At 41.0% G+C, this 21,338-nt stretch overlaps 1 protein-coding gene and 1 long non-coding RNA gene across 5 annotated transcripts in view; one reads left to right on the top strand and one right to left on the bottom strand.

The window, feature by feature from the left end:
- The window catches only part of RALBP1 (ralA binding protein 1), a 37,194-nt gene extending 17,863 nt beyond the window's left edge, over positions 1-19,331 (bottom strand). Inside the window, exons 1-3 of one of the 4 annotated variants that reach the window (XM_072852742.1) lie at positions 19,135-19,331; positions 6,847-7,113; positions 289-583 (exon numbers count right to left, since the gene is read on the bottom strand). In XM_072852742.1, coding sequence (XP_072708843.1) covers positions 289-532 — 244 coding nt within the window. In that variant the 5' untranslated portion in view covers positions 533-583; positions 6,847-7,113; positions 19,135-19,331. Of the gene's footprint in view, positions 1-288; positions 584-6,846; positions 7,114-19,085 lie in introns of those variants that run through there. The other 3 variants (XM_072852744.1, XM_072852741.1, XM_072852745.1) reach the window with 3 other exon arrangements.
- A 233-nt stretch (positions 19,332-19,564) lies between these two features.
- LOC140647758 (uncharacterized) lies at positions 19,565-21,250 on the top strand. Its single transcript, XR_012040951.1, has 3 exons — positions 19,565-19,858; positions 20,031-20,252; positions 20,724-21,250. It is a non-coding gene; the product is annotated as an uncharacterized lncRNA (long non-coding RNA).
- The last annotated feature ends 88 nt before the right edge of the window (positions 21,251-21,338 follow it).

The following is a 21,338-nucleotide window of genomic DNA, read 5'->3' as shown; positions in this document are numbered from 1 at the left end:
AGGCAATTACCAATGCACTGTTAAAGGTTTTGGATAAACATGTTTATTAGTAATTCTGGGCACGTGGTTGGCACCTGTACCTGGACAACAAAAGACAAATCCATTTTTTGATTAAGGTGTGGGGTTTTTTGGAAGAGAAACAGGTATTGCACAAAGCCTGTTTGTACAAGTTAACTTCCTTCACACCTAAACAAGTTCCATTGGGAATATTAAGCAATTCTGAGAAAGAAAGAAAGAAAGAGAGAAAGAGAAATTATAAGCATGAAATAAGAGAAGTTGCCTACTCACTTCTTTTTTCTTTCTTCTTAAATTTGCCTTTCTTCTTCCCATGCTCCTTTTCATCATCAGATACTATATCTGGAGGCTCATGCAAGCTGTCATGAGGTGGTGAAGGCTCACCGGTGCGGTACAATCCAGGGAATTTTGTAGGACTGATTTCTTCAGAGCTGGGAGTACGAGCAAGACCCCCACTGTGTTCTACCCGACGGTGTTCACTGGGGCTGCTAGTGGGAGGCAGGAAGCACTCGGTCATTCTGATTCCCTGATATCAAAAGTGAAATCTTCTGCTACCTGTCCATCACACCTGCAGCAGGGGAAAACAAAAAGAAACGCCACACAATTTTAAGCAAGGGATTTCAGAACACCTCGTTTAGAGCTCTATCTTGAAAACACAACAAACAGCAACACCTTCTACAATTAATCCAACTTATGTCATGACACAGTAAAATAACATCAGGTCCTAAGCTCAGTGTTTGCAGAATCTGTCCATTAACTCCTAAGCCATATTAACATAGTAAGAGAGCTGCTATTTTAGCCATTTCTACTTTATCCTATATAAAACATTGTATATTAAGTATCGGAATATTTTAACATTTGAAATAATTCTTACAAAATTCATAGGCAGCTTGCATACCAATTGGTAATATTTATTAATAAATAGCTACCTAACTTTAAATTTTTTACATAAAATAGGTCTGTCTGGAAGCTGAGAGCATTTGTGAGCACTGCACTTCAGGCAAAGATCATTTTCATCTTTCCCAAGCATATTTTACAGATGCAAATAAGAACTTGCCTAGCCTGTTGCAATAAGGAGAAAAAAAAAGGGGGGGGGGAAGTCCTAAAGTCAAATCCATCTTCTAATTATGCTAATGCAAATTAAAGACGGTAAAAAAAGAATTATTAAGTTTTTCTGGTATACAACAACAACCTGACATTTGCAGAGGCTATATCAGGTCATCTGCACCCAGATGCTGGTACGTTGTTTGCTTGAGAGTTATGGCCAAATAAAAGCTAAGATGAAAACTGCTGAAGGAAGCCAGTACATAAATTCTCAGCAATGGAACTCGTAAGCAAAAAACTCTTCCTAGCACAGATAAATTTCAGAAATTTGACAGAACAGATATGCTGTATGGGACATCATACCTCCAGCATCTGCTTTGCTGAATTTGGCCCTTTGTGTCTAAATGGCCACCCTCAGATATGAGCCATTCTTTCAAGGGATGAAAGGAAAATAGAAATAGAGCAAACCCCAGAAAAAAGCTATTTCCCACACCCACTGGTATACTTGGATGAGAGGTCAAGTCATGGTTACATGCTAACTTTAATCCAACTTAAATCTGTGCTGCTGTGTTGCTGCTGAAAGGAAACCAATCTATTGGAAGACAAACAGAAGAAAAAGATATTTTTTTTATTTTAAAGCTACATCAGTTCCGTAGCCTGGCTCTCTATGCAGCCATACAAGTATCAGGGCAAGCACAAGGAAGGCTGAGAGAATTGGGGGAAGGTGCCCTGCACTGCAGACTTAAAGAGATCAAGGTGATTTTGTAGCCATGGCCTCAAAAAAACAGAATTAAAACACATTATAAGATTACACACAACAGCCATATCAAACCTATTTCCATAAATATTTTAGTTATTACAAGAGCATATCCAGATATAATAGCTGTGGCTTCTGCACTAGCCTTTGGACTCCGCAGTCCCCTTTGGCACTCCTGCTTGTCGATGTATAGATGATGTTTTTAATGTTGATGTATAGATTACAATTAATAAGAAAGTAGTCAACCCTTTGCTAAGTTAGGCAAACAATCATGGATAGCCAGTATTTTATAAAACCTTCATTCAGAGAAATAAATGATACATACTGGCTAAGCAGGAACTCCTGATACATCATACAAACCAGACTATAACTTCTTATGCAAAAACAGAAAACCTCTGTAAAAGAGAATAGCATTAACATGAGGCACAGCCTTTTTTTTTTTTTTTTTTTTTTGTCATGCTTGTTGGGTTTTGTTATATTTTTAATGGATATCAAATACTCCACTGCTATGCTAATTTGATATTGTGTTTAACCAAGTAAATGGACTGCTCCAATAAGACATTTTAGGAGAAATATCCAGGTATCTAAAGCTTCACACTTACAGATATCAACAAAAGTTAAAACTTTCAATTATACAAGCATTTTCGATATTACCAGTGACACAGACTGTCAATACTATTGCATCTCATCTGAGTATCAGAATGATCTGTAAAATTCCTGCACGGCACTCGTTTGCATTTCATCCACCAAAAACACCCCACCAAACTACCCCAAAAAACAGAACCCAAAACACCCCACCAAAAATCTACCAAAAGCTGTTAAACAATAGACAGTATTTTAACAGTAACCCATGGAATGAAATTAGAAATATTACATATAATCTTTTTAAGTGAACAGGATGCACCACACCTACAAATCAGTCCACGTCTACAGTGGGCAAGATGGGCAAGTGCACAGAGGGAAAAGACAATGTCATTGCAAAGGCACATAAACATCACCCTGGAAAACGAGGACACAGAAGCTTTGCCTCTGGACCCCAGCAGAGCTCCCAGGATGAAGCCAGACTTAGCCCATACATTCCACAACATTCTTTAGCAGTGTTTTACTCAGTTACTCAACTCCTACGGTCTTGTTTACAGATTGGTACAGAAAAACATAATATGGCATTGTGTTTTGCCAGGTTAATAATCACAAATGTGTCCAGCTAAGTGGGCTTGGGGATTGGGGGGGGGAGTGTGTGTGTGTGTGTGTGTGTGTGTGTGTGTGTTGTTTTGTTTTGCTTTTTTTAAAACTCTCATCCTTCAGTTCTCTGTATGCAGAACAGTGAAAATTTGATGTATGTATGAAACAAAGTATCTTACTACAGGAGATCACTCAGAGTGCTTATGGAAATTAACAGTTACTCAGATCAGGATTTGAATAGGGCACAGTAAGACACAGCATGATGATGAGAAACAACATATTTATGAAGCCTTTTAATACTGTTCATTCTTTATGCTGGGTAAAGTAGAGATACTAACTAAAAAAAGATAATGGTGCATATCTGTAAATGCAACAAATTAAGACTGTACTTACGTTTCATATCTTTTTGTTTATTGTACAACTTTAAGAAAGCATTACTTTCCTATATGTGTAATTTCCTATGCCTTTAAATAAGGGAGAAATTCCACCATGCTCAAATTATATCAAGACTTACCAGCAGAATCAGAGCCTTTAGGCCTACTGCAAAAACCTCTTCCACTTTTACTAATGGACGTTAATGTGCTATTGCCATACAAACCTGCGCCTTTCCTCTGGCTTTTACAAATTTTTGCTGACAGCAGTAAATGGTGAGACTGAAAAAATCATGGATCCTCTCAGCATTTTGAGAAGAAACATTTCTAACAGGCTGATTCCTCTAACAACTTCTCCCACTAAGACTTGACCCCTTCTTCCCAAACTGTTACTGCTTCAGTCCTGCCTCTCCACTGCAGCAGGCTCCTTGCTTTAAATTGCTTCTCTTCACCTATGCAGTTCTCATCTGTCAGGAGATTCCACAGCTCACTACTGCCACGTGGGGAAGGTCACACTACTCCCCCCATTAACACATCCCCCCACTTCCAGTAGTTTGCTCTCCCAAGACCCCTTTGTGAGACGATTCAATCTGATGGCTGCTCAACAGGCTTCTGCTGCTTCTGAGCTTCTGCTTCTGAGCTGCCTTGTGGAAGAGCTCAAGCAGCACTAAAGATGGAAAGCAGAGGACTGAAAGAACCATGATGACAGGAGTGCAACCTCCCTCTTTGGGCAGCTGTTCTGTGATACTGCACACACAGCTTCATCTCCCCAGATTTCACTTCATTCTTAGTATTTTCCCCATAACTTCAAGCTTCCATTTCTTTACCACCCAGTGCCAGTACTCCCATGGTTCCTGTCTTGATTGATTTCTCTTTTTCACCCTCAGTATATCGCATACATGTTCTTCATCTGCTTTGGTGTCTGTGACCCAAGCTCCTTGCTCAGTCTCCCACCTTCCCCTGCCCTTGTTCTTTATTCAGCTGGTTCCTACTCTCCTACTGCACATTGCTTCCTTCCAGACAAAGTTCTCCCTCTTCCTCCTCCGTTTCTTCTATCTGATTAGTTATCAGTTCCCATTTCTTCCTGGATATTCTTCTCTGCTGAAGTCTTTTGCTTCCTCATGATTATCTACCTCATCTTCTCACCTCGTCCCCATTTCTCCCACTGGCTCTCAGTCTCTCCTTAGTATCACAAGAAGTCATCTTCTTCCTTACCTCCCTACCAACAGCATGCTCCTTGACTCCCACTAGTTCACTTGACATTTGATTCTTCTTCCACAGGAGCCATGAATGCTGTTAAGTGACAGCGTCAGAGAGCTTCTTGCAGTTCAAGCACCTCCTCAGACCTAGCTATTCTTTTCAGTACTCCCAAAATGCAGTTCTTGAACCACCTTACCACTCAACATGGAGTCAGACCTTCAGAATAACCGAGTGTGAAAAATAAACAGCCTTCACTGAACATGTGCAGAATTGTGACCTTTCCTCTATCCCCCCAAGGAAAGACTAAATTGAAAGAGATTTTAAACATGGAAAGCAGAAGGTGTGTCCTTAACACAAAAACTCCTAGCCATCACGTCACCGCCATCTTTCAAGACCATACACCAAGCACAGGAATGAGGGTTGGGGAGAGGAAGGAAGATGCCTGCATGGGCAAAATAATTTGGTTTTCCTAGCCTCATTTTTGAAAATAACTGAACTCTTTCCTAAAAAATTCAGCCTGAGCTACATATCTAGTAAGTGAAAATTAACATTAAACAGCTGAGGTTTGGAAAAAAAACATAGAAGAGTGAAGACAGAGACATGACAGCCAACTTTAATAGATCTCACTTATTACAGTGTGTCATCTAAATCAGCATGAACACATTAAAGAGGCACAGCCTGAAAGACCAAACTCACAGCTCTTTCATTCAGTAGAGAAGGCTCTATTATTTCTATTTTGCACTGAGTCTGTATTGTAACTTTGCGCCTTGTAACCAATTGCAACAGCAGAAGCAAATTAGAGCAGGTGATTGCATGCACAGATGTTATTTTGTAAAGCTGTTGGGTGGAATGAAGGACACAGGGAATTTTTCTGCAACAAGCATTATGCAAGACCACATGTGAAGCACGGCGGATGTCCCCAGTTCATCCCGTTTTGCCACAAACAGGCATACTCTGAAAACCTGGGTGTTACATTGAAAACAGTCCCAAGAAGTCAGTAATCAAAGGACAGAGGCAGAGTGGGAACATGCACTCAGCTATCAGAGCCTGCTCTATTGTAACTACCCAAAAGCAAGACCCAGAACACAGCAGTGCCTCATCATCGTAGGCCTTCAGTCCAAAAGATGCAGAAGATCTGTGAAGAAACTGATGTTACTTGCAGAAATGAGGCACACTGCTTTTGGACAAAAATCATCCCAGTCATGAGCATAGCTCCATCTTGGAAAGTAATGAACCATAGGAGGAAAGAGCAAAAACTATGATGTGTTGTCTAAGCATGTCAAAGCACTTCTGAAACTATGAGTGGTACTCATACAACCGCTGAGATGGCTGAAAAAGATGACTTGGAGATGAGAAGACAGAGTTAGAATCAAGTTATTTACCAAGACGATACAATGTCTGAGACACATCTAAGTTCTGTATCTTGCTCAGACTAACGCAAAGTGTGGGAGGCCATTAAAACCATAGTCCTTCCAAGAGTAGAGGATATTGTTAAGTATGCCTCAAATTAATCATCATTAACCATCAGTAACTACTGATGGTTGTCAGCTACAGCAACAGCTTAGGCAAAGAACAAAGTTTTTACTACCTTAAAGCTAATAAACCATTTATGTTTTACTCAAATTGTTCTGAGGTTTTATTACTGCAATAAACCACAACAGTTTAAGCTGTGTTTTGAAATAAAAAGATGCATTTTTTACAACATACTGAAAAGCTTAATACAAAACACTGCTTTCACTCAAACATTTCTTAGACTGAAATGTTGCCATGCAGTCAAATAGCAAAATGACATCAGAGGCCATCTATTTTATTTAACAAGCAGTACCCAGGTACATAAACAGTGCCCTTTCCTTTCTTTAATAAGGCAACATGGCCATGAAAGGAGAAAGAAAAGGGAAGTGCTTCATGTATACAGGTAAAGCAAGTTTAAAATCTCACAAGTCATGAGTAATCACATCAACAGAGCATTAAGCAACTCCCTTGTGAGTCATGCACTCTTCATAATTGGCAATAATAAAGCCTCAAGAAGGGCCTTCACAAGATTTTTTGGATAAAGAGAATAAAGTACAAACTGCACAGCAGCATTCAGCTCCTAAACCTAAGATTACTTTACAGGATATGTGATGCTATGAGAATGTTAGAAAACTTATTTTAAAGGAGAGTGTGTAATCACACAACTCAAGTCACATAGGAGCAAGCTGTACATTTTTCAAAAATAATGCCAGCATCAGATCAGCTCTAAAAGTAACATAAACAGGTTTGTGTTCTCTCATTTACCTGTAGGTGGATAAAGTCTGCCGCAACTACAGTACCATCCAAAGTATTTCAAGTTCTGCTCTGAGTCTATACCAAATCAGAAGTAGCGATATACAAATACACAAAACTACTTAGCTGTCAACAATCAGAGAGCTATAGACCACATCCATATTTGAGTGGACTGTTGCAGGAGCCGTCTCGCATTCAGAATATGTAGCAGTATCCAGGTTGTTCCCTATTATTGAGGGTATTCCAGCTCTTCATTAATCCATTCAGTAGAGAGCCAACCTTAAAATAAATAATTAAATATTATCCTAGACATTTTAGAAATGTCAGAAACAAGGTTTCTGATCACATTATGATACAGTCTCATAATGACATGAAGATAAAACCTCCAGATAGGTGGTAGCATATGCCTTCCGGTTTGGTTCACTTCAGGGAAACTATTACAGCCTCTAGTCTACAAATTCTGCAGAGCTCCATCAGGATGCAATTCACAGGCTGTTTCCAATAGACATCTTGGGGAAAACAAAACTTGGATCGCCTGGGGAGACAGACTTAAGTGCTTTGCTCCAGAGAGAGCATACCTGAAAAGAGACCAACCATAACCACAAAGGAAAAGCCTCTGTCCCATGACTCTGCTTCCTGCACCAGCTATGCTGACACACTGGCAGTTTTGCCGTAACGTCCTACTTCCCTGGTGAGGCATGCTGTGACAGTTTACATCCTGCTGTCTGTTCCAGAGCAAGCTAAAGCAGGTAGTCTAGGAGAAAAGCCTAGGCACAAATCTTTGTTACAGGTTAACGACCAAAGCCATATAGAGAGGTTACATGAACTATGCCACATGTGGCTCCCACACTTCAGGAATATCTCAGCAAGCCCCACCACATGTCTCTCCTCAGCTGAATCAACTGCCATTGAAGCAGCTTCAAAGCAGTGCATTATATTATGATCACAACCACATATATAAGAGGCATTCTTGGAAATAACTGGCCAGCTAACAACTGGAAAGACTACTGTTTAATTGCTTTACATTACACAGTTCTGAAGTAACAAGCAGAAGGTCTGGAGTCCGCATCAGGAGGCACATGGGCACTGTAACCAGGCCAGACTTTTGCAAGAGTATCTTGACTAATCAGCTACCTGTATCACAACTGCTACTGCCCACCCAGAGAACAATTTCTCATTCTTCACACTTCTTGGGAAAGTGCTGGTCCACTGTTCAGGATTCTCTAGTCTTACCCCCTGTGAATCCTGCTGCCGGTTCCCATGGTCTTGTCACCACAAAGTAACCCAATACCAATTCCTCCCCTAATCATACTCAAGCCCAGTACATTAGTTTCCCATCTCATGGTCCCACTGCTTCCCAGGCTCAGTCCCTCTCCATTAGTTTCTTTGTTCCCCTCTCCTGCAGTCCAATTCCTCCACCGTCAGGACTGTCCCTCTTCTCTCTCACAACGTCCTCCTCACCACGCAGGTGTCCAGCACCTAGACATGCGCAACTTCAGTTTCACCAGTTCTCTTCTCCATAGCCAGTGCCTCATCTAATCTCCCCTTTTGGTGGCTCACTGTTTCCCAGGTTCTCCCTTGCCACCTTCTATTTCTCCCACATTCAATTCTAATTAAGGCTTCTGAAAACTATGGTCCACACATAAGCAAGGAAACTTGGGAGGTCATCTCCAGCCAAATTTAGGTTTCCACTCTAAAATGCAAATAGCATTAAAAAGGTTTGCCTGATTACCAAAATATTTTTAATTACAGTAAAGAGACTTTTCTTTCCTGCTAGCTTAATTCTCAGAAATAGTTTGAAAGAATTTGGTTAGAGCATTTTGTTTAAATTTTTAAATACCATCCTATGAAACCCAACCAAGCAATTTTCAGCCCAAATGAATATGTGCTAACTTTTGATAAGGGCTAAACTATTGAGAGGTGAATTGAATAATACGAACTGTCCTTCAAATGTATCAAACCCTCCTGTACTTCTGAAAAATGCCACATTGTACAACATATTTAATACCCACTATTGCTTAGACTGGCCTTAGAATTATTCCTGGTGCGACAACCTTGTCCCTTTTCTCCTGTCCACCTCTCCAAATTCCCACTTGCTCCAGCACTAATGCTTGTAAAAGAGAACAGAAAGTTTTACTTTTACCACTTAACAGAGGAAGGGAGGAAAATGCAATAAAAGGTGTGCAGTTTACTTTTTTAACAATTGCTAGAAACATAGTATCACCTCAGGTTTTGTTTGCCCTCAGGACTATAAACAAGTTTTATTCAATTCACGTTTTCTGACAGGTCTTTTGAAGAGTTGTCTAATCCCTAGTCAACAAAGGTCTGCAGCAAGTTGTACAGCAATTGATGATCTAGCAAATTAAGACTAATTTTAATACTTTTATCAGTTCCTGGGCTGGCTTTATTTAATAACAAATTCCCCATATCAGAGATTTCAACTAAGGCATCGTTCAGTCACACTCGAGTAGCTGAACTCGGCCAACTTGAGAACAGCTGTCCATTTAGTGGAGTCAGTTAAAAAAACACCAAAAAACCCTGACTGGTTGAGCTGAAGGTACTACAAATGCTGTTAAAAAAGCAAGTGCTAATCATCAGAGTGAAAAAACCCACAATGAAACAGAGAAGTCAACGGATTTGGCATCAAATATTTTACTGGAGTTTTAAGCATTTCTGCTATTCTTTCAAGAGCATCTACAGACTGACCATGACAGGTCACACAACAGAGAACAGAATCTAGTTTTCCAGAGAGGCTAGAGCTCTGCACACTCAGTTCCATTGCCCAATTAAAGAAATCTAAGGCTATATATAGCCTAGTTTTGGTTTTTGTGGTTTTTTTTTTGTTTGGTTTTTTTTTTTTTAAGAGTGCATTAGCTAACGCATGCTAAAATACTAGAAATGACAAGGGTAAACAGCAAATATAAAAGACACTTTGCTTTGGATTTAACACAAATGTGGGACATGCCTACATACCAGAAGCATGTAATATAACGCACCGGCACTTCTGTAACAGCAATAATTTGCCTGGCAAAAGCAGCATCAGCACTAGAGATGCAGTAACACATCTTGAAGCTCCTGCCAGCAGGTAGAGTTCAAGATCTATGGAACTTTTGGGAACATACTCAGTTGACATGTACCGGCAGACGCCAATGCCGCTGCATCATCATCATCTTTCTTATCCATGCCAATTACAATGAAACGTGAACGAGCATGCCCCCCTACAAACATCGCTTAACTTGTGTCTGCTGGCTTGTCCTTTAAAAAAGCCACCTGCTACCACCTACTAGCACATTGAGTTCAGTACAGACGAAGCCTAGCTACACTTTGTCAACTGCATAAACCTGCTTAATACGTAGAGGAAATGACAAAGAGCGCACATGCTGCACAAAGTACTGCACGCTGAATCCAGACAGCGTCGCTTTTTAATCCATTATTCAGATATTATCTCTTAGACTGGATGTAGAAAAATCAATTAGAAGTACCACGCTTCTTCACTGAATTGGCTGAATTGTGATCATTATTTTATTCATAGAATTTTCAAAGAGCATTAAGTTCATTTTACAGAAGTAACTTCATAATCCTTTAACTGGGAGGTCAGTATGAACAGTCTAGTTTACCTTACCTTTATCAAGAATATTCAATTTCAAGGCCTTATCATTCCCAGAAATAAGCATTTTCTGAAAGTATATTAATGACACACAAACCTTTAGGGTTCAAACTGAAAATTAAGTTTCTTGCGCTTTACATTGAATTTTTGCCATCATGTATTGAACACAGATGACGAGATCTATAAATTACAGGCTGTCACTTGAACTGACAACTCTATAACATAAGGAGAAACTAAGAACAGCTTTGCTTGGATCTCTTCATAGTGTGATACATGACACAGATGATCAGTTTCCATGTATGATTTTTTTATGAACCCTGCATGTTCCAATGTAACAGGCAAATCATATCCAACTTTTCCTGAATATTAAATTAAAACAGAACTATGGTGTTGAGATAAAACCCATTCTACTGTAATAGCAGAAAGGAAAAGTAAAGAAAGACTTTGATCTAGAAAAACTGTTTATGTAACAGCTTCTCAGTTTATTTTTAGTGATTATTAATAACTATGTCTATCCGCAGCACCTTTGTTTTTGGCTTAAAGAGTCCTGTATATTATCAAGCTAACGTCAGTGGCTATTGACCTGGAAACCAAAGTAAAAGGAAAGCCTCCCCTTCTGCCTTCACCAGTTGTTTTATTAGGCCCATATTGAGTAAAATCAACTAGAGATTGGGTTGCATGCAAACGTTTTCCCAACTTAACTATAATGGATAGGAGTATAATGTTTCCGTGCTCCCAGCACAGCAGTTTTTAGCAAAGCCTTATTGTAGGTGGAGTTTTACCCATCAGAAGATTTTTTTCTGATGTAGCTTATTTCATTTGGAGATCTGGTTTGAGCCATGCCAACAAAATAATAGTTTTATTGATTCATGTTACATCTATAGCAGTGCAACCTGCTGGAATAGACGCTGATGTCTGTCAAACTCATGCTATATGTAGAAGAAAATTACCTGGTTTTTTACCACGGTATATAAGTTTCCACACAAGAAGAGCACTATATCGTCTCCTCTTTTCAGACATATTCCCATCAATGCTAATGACAACTCTTCCTAAAGACCACATGAAGTATTTAGCTTTCGGTAAATTTCTAAATTTTTAGTTATTTTTTTCAGTACCATATGTAGAGTTGGGATTAACAAGTTCTGTTTTCCACCTCTGCCCCAGATTCACTCAATACCCAAGGGGAAAGTCAATTTAAATATTTATAAGCTCACTAGATTATTAATTATGATTAACATCACCACCTCCAGGGCTGCTGAGATGTTGCAAAAATGTCATGCATGTGAACACTGAAAACATTCACAAATACACTCAAGGCAAGGTGCGGCACCACCCAGCTTGGGACAGGCAGCTGGTCTCCAGGGTTCCTCTCTGCAGCAAATTGCTGGGAAACAGGAATCTGCCTCCACAGCCAGCAAAGGTTTCTTCAGAAGCAACTATGGGGAAGACTGATCAGTGAAATTACTGATTACTGAAACAGCAGCAGGACCCACAAGTTCACAATATTTGTCTTCTATGCCAATTTACATAGCCAAACAGCCTTACAAGAAAACTTACATGAAACACCAGCTTTCTAGAAAAATGTATAAACATCCTTAGAATTTAAAATTAAATTCACTTATATTTCCTAAAACAAGCTCCAGCTCAGTCTGTAGCACCTAATGCAGTAATTTTCGGCAATCCTATGGCTTCAGAGTATCGTAAAAAAAGTACCTTATAAAATATACAATGATTGCTGTTTTGAATTTACTTGCCAAATATAATAAAAATGAACTGAATAATAACACAAATAGACACTAAAAATATGCATGCTTCATAGCTGGCAAAAAAGTTCAGTATCTGATAGCACAGGACCAAACAAGTTCTGACTGCCATTCCCAAATCTGTTGCATAGCCTTGCCTACACAAGAAAAATCATGTTGCTTTAAATAAAGTTAGTGTAGGTAGTTTAATGGAAGCCCTAGTATATATAAGACAAAATAGTGCCATTGTCCTCCTCCTGCCCCAAAAAGAAAATAAACTGCCTCTGTCGGTATAAGGGATTTTTAAGAGTGGTGAAATCCTTGCTGTTAAGTACTAAAAAACACCCAATGTAATTACCCATCAAAAATATGCATCTGTAACTGACTGTTCTAACAATATGCACTAACTGCAAACCTCTGTGACATACACTTGGGTATCTTTTAGATGTCTGACTGAAACAGCATATTAAAAACTTACTTACAAAAGAAGGATTTATAAAGAACTAGCAACCAAACGAAGCCAAACCATAACAGAAAGCTGTAAGCCAGTTTTATCATAAAATAAATAAAATATCATAAAATTGTAGCACACAAAGGGAGTGCTGCAGGTAACAACCAATGCAACTTCTCCATTGTTTTTTGGTAGAGTATACAGATTTTGGCATATGCCAAGATATGTTTGTGATAGTAATTGCCAGAAAATTAGTTCTTTTTAATTACCTTTGTCAAGGAATTTGGATTTGAATCTACATCGTAGTATGTCAGTCACGTTAATTTACTGTACCATCTAGACAATAAAGTAAGAACTCTACATATTCATTACTTCCTCTTTCAGCTGCAAAGCTGCATTTCATTTCCTCCAACAACTTTTAAAATCCTTTTCAAAACATGACTGATAAACACACACCTGATCACCAGTGGTACAAGTTGTATAAATTTTGGAGAACTGCAACCCCAAATTTCAGGATTAAAACTTCAGAAGCATGACCTGTGAAAGTTCTCTATATCTAAAATTAGCTTGCAAGTGGCCAGCACAAAGAAAACTTACAGAATTTGTAAAGATTAAAACATCTAAAGAACAAGAAAAGCTAAAACCCCTAGACTAAAATAATCCAGGGAGTTTCTGGCTAAATCTATTCAATCAGTTGTTTTATCCTTCCTCCCAAGCTCTTACATTTTTAGTCCATTCAATCAATTAAAAAAATCCCCTCAAATATGAAAAGCTCTTTAGGCTATCCTAAAAGAACAGCATCTCCTTTGAAGCCACCACAACTGAAAATTAAAAGAGGAGGGTGTCAGATGACACTTTTCTTCGAATCCAATTAAAAAAAAAAAAAAGGTATTTTAGGTTTTGTACAGATTAGCGTTATGCTTTTATATAGCATTTGGTTCACAATATTAAAATCTACTGGAGTTAGATTATTACAAATATAGTAAAATATCTACCAATTTAATTATCTTACATCAAGTGTATTAAATTAATACACTCAATATTAAGTATGTGAAAGCAGTGTATTGGACAGAGGAAAACAATAACCAAGAATTACGGACTTCCATAGTAACATGATAGAAAAACACTACAAATAGCATGAAATGAGAATGTTTCATTGCTGCCATGTTTAGCATTAGAATTTGCATTCAGCATTCAATGTAATTCATGCTAATAGAAATCAGTGAAAATTTATTTTCATTGCAACATCCAAAAAAATTCTGCACCTTGACTGGTGATGCTCATATTTAAAAAACACACCTGGACAGGTTGGAAATGTTAAAGTAGCAATAAGCCTTATTACCAGGGTAAGTTAAATGTTATTCACAAAAGTTATTATAGAAAAAACATTAAAATTATAGCTGCTAACTCTTAGGTGTAATTCCTATTTTAAAAAGTTAGGTATGTTTTTAAAGAGAAGTGATATCCTTGCAGAATTCTTACTAAATTTTTTGTGAAAAAGAGAAGCTGCAATTTTCGGCACTGTGATAGCTCTTTCTCCACAAGTGTCAAGCTAATAGTATTATCATCATACACTGTGTTTTTAAAAACCATGTATCCAGCTCAAGCTCTGGTAGTATCAGAGATCTATGTCCAGTCCCAAGAGTTCCCTCCTGCCAGATGTCTGTCTTCTAGCACGAAGCTCAGTTACTCATAATACAGAAGCCCAGGGATCCTACTGAGATTGTAAAACAGGAAGTAAACTTCATGTGATGACTTAAGCTAGATCATAGAAACATGTGAAATTTTCATACTACAGAGGGCAAAAACAAAACAAAAATACATTTTATCTATACATAAGTATATGAACTGACCTAAGTGAAGAGTTATTCACTGCTAGCAAGTGTACAAAACAACCAACCTGAAACTAAATTTATTTTCCTTAAAATAATTTTCGGTTTGGTCCAAACTTGCATTCGGATTTGGAATGTCAGACCTTACCACCAAGCACTCATTCCTCACTCTTCCTCTACGGCAGCCATCTGGCCCCTTCCCACCTGACACAAGCAGCCATCACTCATCCCTTTCTTTCCTTGTGTGCCTCCAGAGACCAAAATAGCCAGTCTAAAAAAGCTCAGTTCCTTGTGAGCAAGGAGAATAAAGAAGGCAATGTGCAAATGAGAAATCTGTTCCTCCTAGTCACAAAGCTGCCCCTTCCATTGCTCTGAAGTAGAGGGCAGCACCTACTCCTATGAAAAAGCATATCCCCCAGAAGCTAAAATAGTGCATCTCTGCACACTTATGCAAGGTCATCCACAGCGCTGTGCTTCGTGTTGGGCTGTAGCTGGCAAGAATCATTAAGCCATTCCGTGTTTCCTCCAGGAAAAGACAGTAGCCCAGATGGAAGCAAGCCAGGCATTGCCTACAAGGTCATACCGTAACTTAATCTGTAACACCAAGGACCATAAACCTTCTTTTAGAGAAATTGCATTGTAGTTGCATTGTTTGCTTAAAGTTTATATTTCTATATATCTTCCCAGCACTTAAAACAAATGCAAAGATGACAAACTATTAGCAATTAAGGGCACACCAATGAGGATGGAGTGACTTACATCACGCCCTTCTATTACTATTATATCAGAACAACTGCATGATTTAATTCTGCACATAGAAGACAATACTAAATTTGATTATTCAAAACTAAACATAACATTTTCTCTACTAAAGTTTTTTTAAACTGGGCTACATATCACATTAATTTGCGCTATTAAACAGCTCACTATACTTATTCAGATTTACATTATTATTGTTTTAGCAACTGGTGAGCAAATTTTCTTTATTTCTTTATTATTATAAAATTCTGTGTTTATTAGATAATTAGTTGCTATTTTTCAGTCAGGATGTTATGCCAAGCTGCTTCTGGAAGAAACTGGGAAACGTTCATTATCTGTACTTTTGTTTACTTAGTATTACAGAAGCTACACAAGGAAAAAATACCAAACTATGTTCTCTATTTAAATACATCTTATTTACTTACCAAAGGAAATACTACTTGTAGGTAGTGAACTGATTGCTCTTAAACATTGTGATCTCATGTTTTCGAATTGATAGATCTGAATCTCCCATGCATACTTGGAATTCATAGATTAGACAAGAACAAAAGATACCTTCTGCTTTTTCAATGCACAACTAATAATAAGCGACACTAAGAACCCCAGTTATATTTCCCAAATATGTTCTGTCAGACAAATTTTGTTTAGGTATTAACTTTGGTTTTTACCTTCTTAATAAATTACTTTATCCACTGAAGCCACTGTACTTTGTATTTATCTTTTTCACAAATTCTTCCCTATTAGTTCCAAATTGTCACATCACTTTATTGATGAAACCTAAATAAAATAATTTTTACTAGTACACTATCTTCTAGTAACAGGACAGAATAAACTATAATCTCTTTGGATATATTTGAGCTGAGTGTTGCATGAGCCTACTTACTGGATCACCACTCCTTACTCGGGCAATTACATATATCCCTCCCCACCCCACTTCCCAGCAGCTGCCCCAAGTAAGCAGTCATCCCCTATTTTCTACTGCAGCCTAAATAAAAACTGGAAGCAGGGAGTGCGGGACCCCTGCTGTTACTCAGCTTCAGAGACGAAGGCTTGCTGTTGCTGCCGCCAACACCAAAGGCTCTTTCACTCTACTATACCTTCACAGCTTCAGCCAAGTTTGTTTTTGCTGATGTCAAGCCCAAAAGGTGAGGGACAGCTGGGATGGGAAGGATAAGCATGGAAATGGATAAGCATTGAAAAGGATAAGCAAGCAATGAAACAGGAAAGGAGTCATACTATTCCTTTTTATAAAATCAACCTCCATCCTTACCCTTCCGTTTTCAGCCATGGAAGGCAGAAGATGTAACTGTTATTTGGACAGCAATCACCTCCCCTCTCAACACCACCACATCTGGGGATGCAGTCTAAGTGCAAGCCTCCCACAGGCTACTTCAAGCCCAACTATGGGCTCATTTGAGATTTTTTTTTTTTTTCAGCAACAATTTGAAAACTATGGTCCATGAGGCTCAGGTTAAAAGCAGAAAGAGCTGATGAATTCTTTAGGTGAAAATCTGAAGCAGGCACATGGCAAACCACGACTAGTTTTAAGGGTAGTGAATTATTCACTGATTCAAAATAATCAGATGCATTAGTTCAGAGAAAAGCTTAGTAGGTTCTACTAGACATACAATAAACTGAAGATAAATGTCATATTATACTTTATTTTGGCATTTTGAGGCCAACTACATGACACCAAGCTTTATAGAAGGAAAGTAGATTCGCATTTGTTGGTATTTATTGCTAAACAGCAGCATCTTCCATATTAGTCTAAAAACAGCTTGTAAGAAACAGCAGTGTTTACTCAGAAAATATTCAAACCTTTTCTGTAAGAAAATACAGCTAAAACATATTAGGGAAGTGCCTAAAGGGTACAGCTGAGATCAGAACCCCTAAGTGTTAGATACAGTGCATATGCACATCGGTTTTGCTTTAACTACATCTACAGAATTAAGCCATGCAGCTCTGAAGCAAGAACGCAGTTATTGCAATACCAAGACAATATATTCTGGTATAGACACGCACATATAGAAATGGAAATAAGGTACCCTACAGAAAAAACCTTTTTTCCCTGTATAACTACAATCACACCAAGGATTTTACAGTGAAATCCTTACTTTTGGGGAAAAAAAAAACCCAAAGCAAACCAAAACACAAAACATGCCCTCCCACGCCTAAATACACCTTAACTAAGACAGAATGATGCCAGAGTTGCACCTGGAGTATTAACATTTTGAGGCAGCTATCCCTATCTTCTATTTCAAGTGTGGGAAGACTAAAGAACACAACTTATTTTCTCAAAGTTAGAAATGAGATCCCTAGAACAGGGAACGTAAAGTTTCCTGCTTCTTCGTAATAAACACCCTATTTTTGACCTAGCTACCTAGAACATTACAGCAGGGGGTTTGGTAAGTTTGAAACACTTAGAAATAGCAAACGCTCAAACCCACAACAGTTTGGAAACTTTTTTTTATTTCTATTTTACTTCTCTGTAGAAAAGAGCCCATCAAGAGCTCACACTGACTGCATAACTATACTGTATATGGACTGCATTAAAATGAACTGAAGAAGCCATATGGCACCATTCATCAGAAACTGTAGGCAACACCTCAAATGACATCAAAACCCAGGTCTAAGGGATCTCTCTCCCGTTTTTCCTTAAGCTCGCTAATAAATTGACATCCATTATAATCCTGCATCATATCCAACAGAGCCTTAACATCACCCTTGAATGGGTGCATTATAGCAATGCTGAACATGCATGGTAAGAGCTTCAAGTGCTTTCCAGATGAGAAATAGGTATAAGAATGCAATTATGGCTGTTTTGCAGTGCTGGAACAAAAGACTTACATAAATCCATCCGTTTTATGCAACTGGTAAAAAGGCCCTAGCCTATTATGTTTTATTATTATTCCTCATTAAGGATGACCATTAACCTCAGGGGCACTGGAGCCAGGGGGGAAACCAAACCACACCATTCTCATGAACAGATACTTTAAAATTATCACATGGATTGCTGGCATTTTCTTTGTGGTTTGTTTTAACATACATAAGCACTTAAAAGTAAGATCTGCTTATTTACTCATACATCACACTGACATACGATGTATAACACACGCTTTCTAAACGACATTATTAGGTAGAAAACACAGCATCCTTAGAACCTGTTAAACATACTAGATGCAGAAAAACGACAACAATGGTAAGAGTTTTTGTTTTTTAAGATATGACCTCTAGATGAAGGTAAATGAATAAAAAAACCCGACGTCTTCCCCCACCCCAAACAACCTCACAGAAAGCGAGCCCGTAGCCCAGCAGACCTCTAATCTGAGCCTGAGCTACACTGAACCCCGCACGATTCAAAGTGCATAAACGCTGAAGGAAACCGGGTGCAAAAGGAGCCCGGCGCCCACCCTGAGGCGCACGATGCCCGTTCCCATAAGGACAGGAGGGACAGCAAGGCCAGTAAGTAAGGCACACAGGCTGGGTCCCTCTCCTCAGCAGCCCGACGAAGAAGTCACCGCTGGGACGCACGGCCTGGGCCCAGCGCGGCATCCCCCGCGCCCCCGCCGAGGCACGCAGGCCAGGCCACGCCGGGCCGGGCCGGGCCGAGCCGAGCCGAGCCGAGGGGGACGGCAGCGCCCCGGGCCTGCGGAGCCGGCGCCGCCAGCGGCTCCGGTCCGGGCGAGGGGGAAAGGGGGGCGGAGTCCCCAACGGCCCCTCCCCTCCCCCAGTCTCCGGGCAGCTCGGCCCGGCCCCTCCCCCACCCGGCAGCCGCGCCTGAGGGGCGGGGGCGGCTCCCCGCCGCCCGTTATCCCCCCCCCTCCTCCCGCCAGTCCGGAGGCGGCTTCCGCGCCCCTCACCGGGAACGGCAGGGGGCCGGGCCGGAGACCCCCGCCCGCGGGCACTAACCGTCGGGGTCCCGCTCGCCGGCGCAGCGGCTCCGCCTCGGCCTCACGCGCGGGGCCCCGCCTCGCGCCCCATTCCGCCTCCGCCGCCCGGCTCGCAAGGACGGCCGGGGAGCGGCGCGAGCTGGCCACCGCGCAGGCGCCGCCGCCTCGCTCCGCGGCTCGGGGCGGCCGGGAGCGGGGGGGAGCGGCCTGCGGGGCGGGAGGCGCGTGCGCCGACGGCCCATCACCCCCCCCCCCCGGAGAGGCGCTCTGCGCACGCGCAATCCTGTGAGGGCGGGGGAGGCCGGGCGGGGGCGGGGACCGCTCCCGCGCGCAGGGCATGACGGGCACTGTAGTTCCCTCGGGGACGGCTAGCGGCAGGCGTGGCGGGCCGGCTTCCGGCCGCCGGACTACAACTCCCAGCGACAGGCGCGCCGTGAGGGGGACGGCCGTCGCCGTCGCCCGCTTGTTCCCTCGCCCCCTGATTTTTAAAGTCCCCAGGCCGGCGATGGTGGTGGGTGCTGGTAGTCGGAGGGAGGCCGGGCGTGAAGAGAGCTGGCGGAAGCTGGGCAGCGAGGGGCTGTCTGACGGGACCCCGGCGTCGGGCGCCCCGCGCCCCTCCTGCTTCAGTGAGCGATCTCCCGGCCGGGAAAAACCGGTAACGTAACTTCGTAAAGTTTCCTGAAGCCGCTGAGGGCAGACGGACAGCGACCCGACTGCTCTTCTGGGCGGATTTACAAGCAAATGTAAGCGTTAGCAGCGTATGACTAAACCCGATGCGAGATAAAATTTGTAACAGCGGGAAGTCAGCAAACATTAAAAGCCGTTAATGCAAAGACAAGAGCTGACACAGCTCTATAGGCGTTTACTTCTAGCCTGCTTTCCGAATAACGTTGCTGCTGACTTCTACGTTTGCAGCTCACACGGGAGCAGCCATCGACGTCAGCGTCACCTTGCATAACGAACCTGACCTTGAGTCGCTACCCGCTCGTCTCCACCACTCTCTGGAATACAAGAAAATGGAGTAACACTCTGGATGCAACTTGGGGCGACCTGTGCCAAGAAACACATCTCCATCTCAACATGCATCCTGTTTACAGTGATGTTAAAAGGAATTTTGTATTCTCTGTCTTGTACAATGCAAGTTTCTGTTACGTTAAGCACCTGCATAATTTGAATCCCTTTCAGGATTCTTCATCAACAAGGGAATTTGTTTCAGTAAGAAGCGGGCCGATTCATTCCCACAGCCTCAAACATAATCCCATGGCTGTTGCACACATTAATACTGTGGCAGCGTGCCACCTGCTTCGTTTATTCACTTGAGATTCAATGCTGCTTAGTCCCTGTCAAATAGGCTCTTTGTGCAACCTCCTGCAGTAATGTAAAAGGTCCCCCACAGGAATTTGTGCTATTCAGTAGAAAATACAAAGGGGAGGGTTGTAAACACTCCGATTAGTGTTGGAGCACAGAGATATTGTCTCCACAACACATTACATAACCACGCAACTTCCAATTTACCTCCTTCCCCTCTAGAAGAAACAGCTTAACAGCAAGGGCTTACTGGTGTTTTTAACTTAACATCGCAGCTAATGTTTTTTTTGTTATACAAAGGCTGTGTTACTTCTGGCAAAAGAAGAGAGAAAGGTTACTTCAGTAACATCCCATAGTAATTTGAGATGATTGCCTGTGAGGATCTCCACTTGAAGTGACAGTCGCCAGAGGCTCTCAACTCTGAAGAATAAGTATTATCAGAGGCTGTTGCCAACAACAAGTTCGCGCACAATGGGCCCATCAGCTAATGAACCCAGAATGAATCTTCTCCCATTTTTTCAAGACAACAAACAAGTGATTGTGTGCAGTGCTGACTATACTAATTTACTGCCATGTGAAATACATTTGGATGACTTTTGATTTCAAAACTCATTGTGGTCTGAGGCCTACTTACAGAGACCGAGGCAGTTTTTTACACCCTCCGTGCCCCACGTTCACTCTAAATTCTTACTGCTTTAAGGACAAATTCAAGCAAGGACTCTGCCGTGGCAAGCTCTCTGCTTTGAAATTCAGTCTTGCTGATGTACCTGAGCGTCATAAGTGTAATAAAATAATGCAGGGGAGCTCTAGAAAGCATTTTGTCAGAAAAAAAGGGAAAAAGGCAGAGCTGTGTTAATGAATGAATAATCCTTCCCATTCCCTCTCAGTTATACTACTACTTCAAGAAAGACAGTT

The sequence above is a fragment of the Ciconia boyciana genome, chromosome 2 (genome assembly GCF_034638445.1).
Source record: "Ciconia boyciana chromosome 2, ASM3463844v1, whole genome shotgun sequence".
Classification (NCBI taxonomy): Eukaryota; Metazoa; Chordata; class Aves; order Ciconiiformes; family Ciconiidae; genus Ciconia; species Ciconia boyciana.
The sequence above is the reverse complement of the archived record's forward strand: the minus strand, read 5'-3'. Positions and strand labels throughout refer to the sequence as shown.